Source organism: Macaca fascicularis, chromosome 6, assembly GCF_037993035.2.
Source record: "Macaca fascicularis isolate 582-1 chromosome 6, T2T-MFA8v1.1".
NCBI lineage: Eukaryota > Metazoa > Chordata > Mammalia > Primates > Cercopithecidae > Macaca > Macaca fascicularis.
This window is the reverse complement of record NC_088380.1, coordinates 102,448,346-102,459,153: the sequence shown is the minus strand read 5'-3', so window position 1 is coordinate 102,459,153 and position 10,808 is coordinate 102,448,346. Positions and strand designations below refer to the sequence as shown.

Sequence of the window (10,808 nt, the reverse complement as noted above, 5' to 3'; positions counted from 1 at the left end):
GGGGCACCCTGTGTGCCCTTGGAGCACAGAGCAGGGCTTGTGTTATGGGAACATGGGCTGCATGTGAAAACACAATTTAAATTAATTTTCTTTTTTCTTTTTTTTTTTTTTTGAGACAGAGTCTTGCTTTGTCATCCAGGCTGGAGTACAGTGGTGTGATCTTGGCTCACTGCAACGTGCTCCCCCCAGGTTCAAGCGATTCTCGTGCTTCAGCCCCCCGAGTAGCTGGGATAACAGGTGTGCACCACCATGCCTGGTTAATTTTTGCATTTTTAGTAGAGATGGAGTTTCACCATGCTAGCCGTGCTGGTCTTGAACTCCTGACATCAGGTGATCCTCCCATCTCGGCCTTCCAAAGTTCTGGGATTATAGGCATGTATGTGTTCATCCTTTTAAATATCTGCGGGTAGCACTTAACTTTAAATGGGTACTAATTAAACTATTGAATGACTTTAGTATGGATTGAATGACTTTGCTCGGTCCTCATTTTTAATTTCCTTCATTAGAGGAAAAAAAAAAATGCAGGTTGAATATCCCTCATCCAAACTGCTTGGAATCAGAAGTGTCTCAGATTTTTTTGCATTTTTGGATTTTTGAATATTTGTATTGCACTTGCTGGTTGAGCATCCTGAATTCAAAAATCCAGAATCTGAGCTGCTCCAATCAACATTTCTTTGAGCGTCACGTCGGCACTCAAAAAGTTGTGGATTTCGGAGTTTCTGGTTAGGGAGACTCATCCTATATGGGTGCTGGATTGTCACAGGATTTCTGGACCAGAGGTTAAGTGACTAGGCTTTGGTTTCCGCTTTGTTCCTAAGCAGGCTGTTTTCTTCCATAATCTCAGCTTTAGATCCCCTGGTTGTCAAAGAAGGGGATGGGCCATTGATGTTTACGGCCTCTGTTAGTTCTGACTTGGAGACACCTGGCTTCAGTTCACCTTCCTTAGGAGTGGACAAAGAATATGGGAATTTTGAAATTGTTAGTCAACATCTACAGGGTCATTGCAGCCTGGTTTTAGGTAAAGGCAATCTTTAGTGAGCCCAGGGAGAAGCACTGGTTTAGCTGTCAGCTGAGAGGGGTAAGCGGTCCTATTAAATTTTCTCTGTGTTAGTGAAAGCATTGTTAAGGGTCACAGCATTAGTGGAGCTCGCTGGAAAGAGGAGGGGAACTCACTGTTACAGGTTATATTGAATGTCTTTTCAGTCACTAAATGCTTTTTATGATATGTTTTTCAGGATTTCAGTGTTGTATGATTTCTCTGTATTAAGCACAGGAAATTAAACATCAGCAAAAAAGAATGCTCTTTCTTTATTTTTTTTTTCTTAGAGATGGAGTTTCGCTCTTGTCCCTCAGGCTGGAGTGCAGTGGCGTGATCTCAGCTCACTGCAACCTCGGCCTCCTGAGTTCAAGCGATTTTCCTGCCTCAGCCTCCCGAGTAGCTGGGATTACAGGTGCCCGCCAGCATGCCCGGCTAATTTTTGTATTTTTAGTACAGACGGGGCTTCGCCATATTGGCCAGGCTGTTCTTGATCTTCTGACCTCAGGTGATCCTCTTGCCTCGGCTTCCCAAATTGCTGGGATTACAGGCATGAGCCACCACGCCTGGCCTTGAATGTTCTTTCTATGGGAATCTACAAAAGCCAGCTTTTGAGCCTAGTAGCAGAAAACCTCTTCTTCATTGTTTAGCTGTGCTGTGAGCTTGGAGGAGGGCTTCAAGCCCAGCTGAAAAAGCTGTAGTATTTTATGTCAGTGGCTGTCTTGGAGAACTTAATGAGCACTGGGCTGGAGTGATACTGTCAGAGTTCCTGAGCTGTTTGAGGCTCTCAAAGCCTAGATACTGGGGTTGCCCAAATACATCAGCTGGACTCACTATTTCTCTCGGGAGTCGGGGGGTGGAAAATGCTGTTGTCTTAACTCTGCTCTTAATTTTACAGTGCTGTTATTAATGGTAAGAATGATTTCATACGTTTGTATTTTGCTTCGTAATTCACAGAGAATTTAAAAATCCATTATCTGATTTTATTCCCTCAGCAGTTCTGTGAAAAAGGCAGAGCAGTTTTCATATCTTCTGTTTTCCCGTGATTCTCTTGTGGCTCACAGAAGCTAAGAGCCTTCACCAAGGTCATAGGGTGAATGAGTTGCAGAGCTGGGAGTAGAGGCTCAGGCTTCTAGTGACCCTGTTTCTTCCTTGATAGCTCGCTCTGGTGGCGCTATGCTCAGGTAACTGCGCATGCTCGGTTTGGTCTTTCGTAAATCCCTGCCCCATTTTGGGGGAGGTTCTTGGGATGCTTCTATTCATTTTGGAGCATTTAAGTATCTTGTCCTCTCTCCCTCCTCCCAGATGCATGGGCATTTCTGCAGGCCCCCAGGCTGGCCCTTGTGAGTGGGAGTGTCTCCTGCCTGCACGTTGCTTGCATGCCCCCTTCTGAAGGTGCTCTTCCCCGCATGGAGCCCCCTCGTGCCTGCCTTCACACTGCAGGCTGTTCGGTAAATGTTACTGACTCAGCATCGTTGTTTTCTAGAAATGAGACGGGGTATGGAGGCCAAGTTCTTTTCTGTTTGAAGGCTGCCATGGTATCATCTTGCCTTCCCCGTGTGTGCTCCTTGAGGGTGTCGCTGTGCTGCCGTCATCTGTGTTCCCTAGGGTGCCTCCCTTGGAGTCCCAGCCGTAGCAGACATGCAGTCAGTGCTCATGGCCTAAATAAGAGGAAGGCCAACGGAGCCATTAAATCTGGAAAATGACAAGTGAGGGAAAGGAATTTTTATTGAAGGCTTGTGAAAAAGAATCTTTTTAGAAAAGTTGACCTGTTTCTTAGCTGGAGCTGAATTTCAGCTCAGAAAAGCAGCTGTGTGCCCAGAGGGCTTTGGGATTTCAGTTTGGACAGATGAATTTAATTTGTTGTTGAATTATCCTTTTGTAGTTTTATTAGACCTTTCTCCCAAATGGAATCGATTTTTCTATAAAAGTCTCACTTCCTTTTTGAGAAGTGTAACACTAATTGTATGGGATGGTCTCCCAAAAGATTACCTGCCAGGAACCAAACACACTGCCTCAGACTCAGGCCCCTGGTTTCTGCCTGTGCAGCTGCAGGGGAGAGACGCACGCTCGAACTGAAATCAAGACGCATGTCTGCATCTTCTCTTTCTTTACTGCTGTTTCGGCTCTGAGCTGGCCTGCCTTCAACATCTAGGAGCTTGGTGGGTGTAGACACATTACGGTATGGAGGAGGGATATGGTGTTGCAACAGCCAGGAGACTCACTGAAGTCTCTGTTCTCTTCCTGCTCACTGCTCTGACTTTGTACAAGTCGCATTTGTAGGGCTGTGCACAGTGGTTTACACCTGTAATCCCAGCACTTTGGGAGGCCGACCTGGGAGGATCTCTTGAGCCCAGAGTTCGGAACCAGTCTGGGCAACATGGTGAAACCCCATCCCTACAAAAAATAAAAATTAAAAAATTAGCCAGGTGTGGTGGCTCATGCCTGTAATCCCAGCTACTGGAGAGGCTGAGGTGCGAGAATCACTTGAGCCCGGGAAGTCGAGGCTGCAGTGAAACATCATTACGCCACTGCACTCCAGTCTGGTCAGAGCAAGACCCTGTCTCAAAAAAAAAAAAAAAGAAAAACAAACAAACAGAAACCCATTAGTAATAGTGGCAGTAGTTAACTTTTGAAAGTTTGGAGAAAAGTTCCTAAATAACCTGTGACCATGGACAACTTACTTAGCCTTTCTATGACTCAGTTTCCTCATCTATGAAAAATGAGAGAATATGGTACTGATCTTACCGGATTTCAATGAGAACTAAACGAGATCAAACTCAGAGCCTGGCACCTCGTGAGTGCACACTCAATGTTATTATTTCAACATTTTAGAGGAAAAAGAATGCTAATGGGTCATTATGGCTAAACATAGTCTATCACTGGTGTTACTCATGGTATTGGAAGGAACTTGAATTCCATATAGATAGTGTGATGGAGAAAGTATTTTGGGCATTGGCAGCATTTATTCAAAGAACAAAGGACGTGTCTGTCCTGTGTGGAGAGCTGTTTCCGCTTGTTTCTTTAAATGCTATGGGAAAAGCAGTCGGCCCTGTGCTCTCTGCCGGACAGCTTCAGTCTCCATGTATTGATTTGGCCAATTGTCGCTCGCTGTCATCATGGCAGCAGCAGTTGAAGGGACAGCTTGTCTTGATTTGCATTTTTGTGTGTTCGTGCTATTTATAGACAATTAAGACATGGAAGCCTGTTTATGGCAAGCTGGCAAATTCAGCAAAACATGGAAAAACCTGTTAGCACAGTTTGCACGTGTGCGGGCACAGAGCAGCCAAATAAACACACACGTTTTCCTGTACTTTAAAAATCCTCTGGGGAAAAAAAAAAAAAAAAGACATTAAACCATTGCCCAGATGGCTTACAGAGCTAGAGCTTTCTCCTTGAAGTACATGAGTATGGCTGTCAGATATCTGAAACCCAAAGCCATCTTAAAACATCACCATAATTTTGATGCTACCCCTACCCACCGTTTTTTTCCATTTGTAAGGTAAAAGGATCCAGGAAGGAAAGTATCAGCTTACAAAGGCTTTTGTTACAATTAATCGTTCACGTTCTTTCTTTTGGTATCTTATTCTCTGTTTACATTTTATTTTTATTTTTACTTTTTTTGAGACAGAGTCTTGCTCTGTCACCCAGGCTGGAGTGCAGTGGCACGACCTCGGCTCACTCCAACCTCTGCCTCCCAGGTTCAAGTGATTCTTGTGCCTCATCTTCCTGAGTAACTGGGATTACAGGTGTGTGCCACCACGTCCAGCTAATTTTTATGTTTTTAGTAGAGACAGAGTTTCGCCGTATTGGTCAGGCTGATCTTGAACTCCTGAACTCAGATGATCTGCCTGCCTCAGTCTCCCAAAGAGCTGAGATTACAGGTGTGAGCCACCGTGCCCGGCCGCTGTTTCCATTTTGTAACGCTAGCATCACCCCAGTGTAGGGTGGCTAGGGGTATTCTTCTTTCCTGTTTCCTGGTGTATTTTCCTCTACAGCATTGATCACTCTTTAACATACTTTTTGGTTGTCTGTCTCTACCTACAAAAATATGTATGTTCCTTGTTATATCACCAGTGCCTGGCACGTAGTTAGTCAGTCAATATTTGTTGAATGAATGAATGAATGAATGAATGGGCTAAAAGAACCTTCTTCTTCTTTCTTCTGGCACTTCACACCAAATGCTTTTGGAAAATGCTATGTGAACAGGGATCATAAGCAGGAGAGGTTACACACATTGCTGGGGGATCGCCCATCATCCTCAGATACTTGTCTGGAAGGAGGTGGAGTACTTGAGTAGAAATGATACAAGATAACTTCTTCAGGAAATCAGCCAAGTGTCACAGCTTTTCACATAGGCGTGTGATATTTGCGTATGTGTGTATGAAGAGCTGTCGTGGCCTAGAATCACGGGCCTTTAGATCCCTTGTACAGATAGAAAAGTAAAGGCCGAGGCCCAGGAATGCTGCAGGCCACCGAGGTAGAGTCCCTGTCTGCCCTTCTCAGTGCCCGGTCACTTCTCACTGCACTCCCCTCTTTACTGCTAAAGCCACTTTCCCTGACTCTGAATGTGTAACCACGAGGGAGAAAAATGTACTCCAGGCTCACAGTTTGTGGAGAAAAAGCCCAGCAGCTGAAAATCATGTTGACGAAGTTTGTACCTAGAAAAAGTGGCCATTTCTATAGTGTCTTTAAATTTCCCTGTTTCTCATACATTTTATAAACAAGACAGTAGAAGGAGATTTGGGGACAGCAACTTTAGAACAAGGGGGAAAAAAATCAAACCTAGAACATTCCAGTTTCTGTTTTCTTCTCAGTTTAGGGCTGAGGCACTTTAGCTTCCTGTCTAAGGGACCACTCAAATCTGATTAGAAGCCATTGTGGGCTGGTAATTATCCGTAATTTTAGGAAGACAGATGCAGCACCAACTCTGTTCTCTAATAGCAGGCTTATTAATTTTATATTTGCATGGCAGGAGAAGCAGATGGCAAGGTGGGATAAGCGTCCAGATGCTTGGTCATTGATAGCTTTTTACTTCCACGTATCACATGGGGATTTGGGACCCAGGAGGCCTGCTGAGAACTGATGATTATCTGTCCCTTAACCAGCTAGGTTCTTTTTAATCCTGAGCTCAGAAAGATTGCTCCTACTGCAGCCAGGGAAGACAGGTGGTTGACTGGTTAGAAATCATGGCAGGTTATTTTCTCCAGTTGGCAAGCAGAGCTATCAAAAAGTTGTCTTCTCTATTGTATTTCAAATCTGGGTGTTTAAAAAATTGTGTAAGCAAATTAAGCATTTATTTAATGGTAGTTGTGTGTGTTCTTGATGCGAATGAGAGGTGCATTCCCTTGTAAAATCCCTGGGACACTGTAGGAGGACGTGAGCCTTAGAACCGAAGTTGGTTTTCTAGATAATCATGTAGACATGATGATGCTGAGCACCAGACAAAGATGTTGATTGAAGTGATTTAAAAAAATTTTCTGAGTTCAGAGTTTACACCAATATTTAGAAAATCAGCAAAGGAACTTGGAGGAATGTTCTCAGGCATCCAGTTCAGCCCCCTACCCACATTGTCATAAACTCCGAGTGTGTGTACAGGGAGGCGCATTCCTTTCTGTTCTCATCACAGATCCTTCCCTGGCTCTGCACCTGCCTGTCATGTACGTCCGTGTGAAGAGACCACCAAACAGGCTTTGTGTGAGCAATAAAGCTTTTTAATCACCTGGGTGCAGGCGGGCTGAGTCCTAAAAGAGAGTCAGTGGAGGGAGATAAGGGTGGGGCCATTTTATAGGATTTGGGTAGGTAAAGGAAAATTACAGTCAAAGGGGGGTTGTTCTCTGGTGGGCAGGAGTGGGGGGTCACAAGGTGCTCAGTGTGGGAGCTTTTTGAGCCAGGATGAGCCAGGAAAAGGAATTTCACAAGATAATATCATCACTTAAGGCAAGAACCGGCCATTTTCACTTCTTTTGTGGTGGAATGTCATCAGTTAAGGCCGGACAGGGCATTTGCACTTCTTTTGTGATTCTTCAGTTACTTCAGGCCATCTGGGCATATATGTGCAAGTCACAGGGGATGCGATGGCTTGGCTTGGGCTCAGAAGCCTGACATTGCCCTCTTCCCTACCTTCCCTACCTTTTCCCTCCTGTGCGGTTCTCTCACAAAGTGAATGGCCTCAGCCACAGCTTCTCTGCAGCTGCATCAGACTGTGGCAACTGGAGTGGTGGCTGCTGCAGGGCCTGCTGTCCCCACGGAGCCCAGTCTTGCTTGCCACTACAACCTGGTCACCATTTTGCCCTGAAAGTATGTAATTCTACAGAATGTGAGCCCACATGCTGGGGATGGAGGCGTCTTTATCACGGTGTGCTCTGCATATTTTAATCTTGGGTGGAAAGTATGGAAAAGTATGTGATACCTGTGGTTTGATGTCAGAAGGACGTTGTGAACTTGATGTGGACTGAGGATGTTAAGGTGCAACAGGCACCCCGGCTTCATTAAATGAGACTTCCCCGTCTCCCTGCCAGGCACACACAGGTGTATGGCCATGCCTTATGTGTTATCCTTATCTAGAGTGTGCCTTGTTGTCATGCTTAAAATTACATGATGATATTCTGCCTCATAGAGTAGGTCCCAAACCGCATTCAACACAGAAATGTACTCTTGCTATTGTACATAGAAAGTGCTTTCATATACCAAGTGGGAGAGCAGTCCTAAAATCTGGGCTGGAATCGCAGAAGGAAGGCATTGGAAAGCAACAGATTCCCTAATCCGAAGCTGATTTTTGATGAACCTAGAAACAGGACCAAGAGAAGTGAATTTGCCTAAGGCCCTGACAGTGTCTCACGGTAGCATCTGAACCTAGCAGTTTCTTGACCTATTTCTTTAAATGATTAGTCATGCTTCCTCTGATTCCTATATAAACATTCATTTATATAATGTTCATTCTTCATTCATTCTTTTATATTCATTTATATAATGTTCCTCATTCATTCTTTTGTTTCAGTGAATTATTGCAGTGCTACCACGAAACAGTATTTGAGTCAAAATGTGGCAGTGTTGATCCCTTTCCAAGGATTTTAGTTGCACAGTTTTTCAAAGCTGTGCTAGCAGTTTCTTGTTGGTTGCAAGGTGTCCTTTCAGAAGCCAATTGTGTGGTGTATTTATGTTGATTGTTGGAGGTAGTTTGGTTAGAACCTACTTCGAGTGGCTGGCGTGGGCCTGGGGGACAGTGACAGCTGCCTGCTTCATGGGCAGAGATGAAGTAATTGCTTCCTGGGAAGTACCATCCTCCTGGCCACACTCTCCAGCCCATTTCGTTTGTGTTGGTTTCCTTGGCATCTGCACGTTTCTGGCTTCATGTGAGTCTCATTTATTTTAGCGTATGACTTCAGGCTGTGGGGAAGAATGGCCATTTTAGCAAAGAGATGCACACAAAGGAACAACTGGCTAAATGTGAGTGAAGACATTCTTAGGGGGGGTTTCATTTCTTTTATTCTGTGACAGGCAGTCTGGCAAGCCGTCTGGACACGTGGCCTGCGCTGTCACAGTTCCTCCTTGCAGGATTGCAGATGTTTGGAGATTGTAGTGATAACTGTTATTGAGAATGTCATTCTCGCAGGCTCTAGTAAGTCAGGATTTATTCAGTGTTAATTTGTTAAAGACAACTGTATTTCTAGCCAAATCCATGTTAGACGTTTCTCCTGGCATTGTTGCTGGGGGTATTCCCGTGGCTTAGTCTTAGGGAAGCACACGCCTTTGAATACTGCTGAAGCTGTGAGTACCCAAAGCGCACCGGAGTACTTTTGCCATATGAGGTGTTAGTCACTGATACACATCTCAGTCAGACCTGATGGATTCTTGACCCCTTCCTTTTTTAATTTTTTAATTTTTAATTTTTATTTTTGTTTTTTAAGAGCACAACCCCTCAGGTGGCCACCATGAATCTCTGGTGTTTTCAGTTGGCTGCAGCCTATTTGCCATCTCTGGTTCAAACATATTCAAAGCCTGATGATGCTTCCCTCTGTTGTTCTTCTGCTGTGTGACCTCCGCACCCGCAGGGTTCAAGACTGTCAGAGCTGGGAGCCACCTTCACAACTACCAGGGTTTCCAGAACCTCCTTCTTCTAGCCCTGGGGATGGAAGAGATGTCATCAGAGGTGAAGGCTTATTAGGTTTCCATGCCATTGATAACGAATGAGGAGGTTTTCTTTTATATAAGGGGAGCGTCTTATAACGTGCTTTAGTAGGGTAAAGAAGCTTTTGAGGTTTGCTTTCTCTGGAAAGATAATTTGTGATCCTGCCCTTGCTTTCAACAAAAATATAGTTTGCATACCAGTGCATTTTGTATTACTGAGCACTGGCTGACAAATGGTTCTTAACTCGTCATTCACTCAGCCACTGTTTCTTGAATGGCATATGTGTGCCAGCTGTAGTAGGAACTTGCTAGGCTCTAGGACTAACCCTTATGAAACGGGGGTCCTGGGGGAAGCAAATGCATATAAATATAAACGTTTGAGGGGATATCAGAGGGGGTGCCTATAGGTGCAAAACTTCGTTCATTCTTTGCCCCATCTAGGAGGTTTTGTGTCTTAGCAGCATGTTCCATAGCAACACATCCCTCTATCAAAATATTCATCTTATTATTTTGAAATTCTCTGCTTAGGTATGTGTTTTTCCGACTAAGTTTAGAACTGGTTAAGGACAGCCTATGGGGTATGTATTATATATATCTAAACACACACATATATTTATATATATACACATTACCAGTATAAATTTACAATATATTTATATATATACACACATATATATTTCTCCCTTTCTGTATATACACACACACACCACACACATATATGTACACACACACATATATGAAATTCTACTGCCAAGCACAGAAAGTCAAAACTAGGCAAGGATTCTTTTAGTGTTCATGAAAAAATAGATGTGCTTAGTTGAGAGCATCCTTCAGTTGCCAGGGGAAAGACAGGATGGATTCACAAATGGAGATAGTGTTTTGTTTTTGTTTTGGTTTTTGTTTTTTCTTTGTTTAACTCTTGAATTCAAAATAATCCAGACTTATGGAAAAGTTGCAAAAATAGTACAGAGAATTCCCATATACTCTTCCCTCAGATTCCCCAAACATTTCACCCCATTTGTACTTTCTCTTTCTCTCTCTGTGGATATAATTTTTTTTTTTTCTGAAATGTTTGAGAGTGGAAGGTAGAATGCAGGGTAGGGTGAAAGGTGGAAGGAGAGAGGTAGGTTGGGAGGCTTTTTTTTTTTTTTTTTAAACCTTCTGAGATGGAGTTTCGCTCTTGTCACCCAGGCTGGAGTGCAATGGCACGATCTCGGCTCACTGTAACCTCTGCCTTCTGTGTTCAAGTGATTCTCCTGCTTCAGCCTCCCGAATAGCTGGGATTACAGGCACCCACCACCATGCTTGGCTAATTTTTTGTATTTTTAGTAGAGGGGTTTCACCATGTTGGCCAGGCTGGTCTTGAACTCCTGACCTCTGATGATCCACCTGCCTTGGCCTACCAAAGTACTGGGATTACAAGCATGAGCCACTGTGCCTGGCGATTGGGAGGCTTTTGCAGTAACCCAGAGCGCTGTGATGAGGGCTGGACCTGGTTGGAAATGATGAGAAAGGTGAGAAGTGGTTAGGTCTGGCATATAGTTTGAAAGGAGAGTTTAAATGGGTTAGATGACAAGAGAGAGACGTGGCTCTGAAGGCATAGTAGCCCTTGCCCTGCTGGGCCGGATGAGACAGGCAGCCT

At 44.2% G+C, this 10,808-nt stretch overlaps 1 protein-coding gene across 9 annotated transcripts in view; it reads left to right on the top strand.

The window, feature by feature from the left end:
- LOC135971363 (SH3 domain and tetratricopeptide repeat-containing protein 1-like) overlaps nucleotides 1-10,808 on the top strand; it is a 52,191-nt gene that overhangs the window by 26,214 nt on the left and 15,169 nt on the right. The window contains exon 2 of one of the 9 annotated variants that reach the window (XM_065546544.2): nucleotides 120-237. The exons of 7 other annotated variants lie outside the window; for them this stretch is intronic. In XM_065546544.2, coding sequence (XP_065402616.1) covers nucleotides 120-237 — 118 coding nt within the window. Of the gene's footprint in view, nucleotides 1-119; nucleotides 331-10,808 lie in introns of all 9 variants that reach the window. One more of the 9 variants, XM_065546542.2, reaches the window with a different exon arrangement.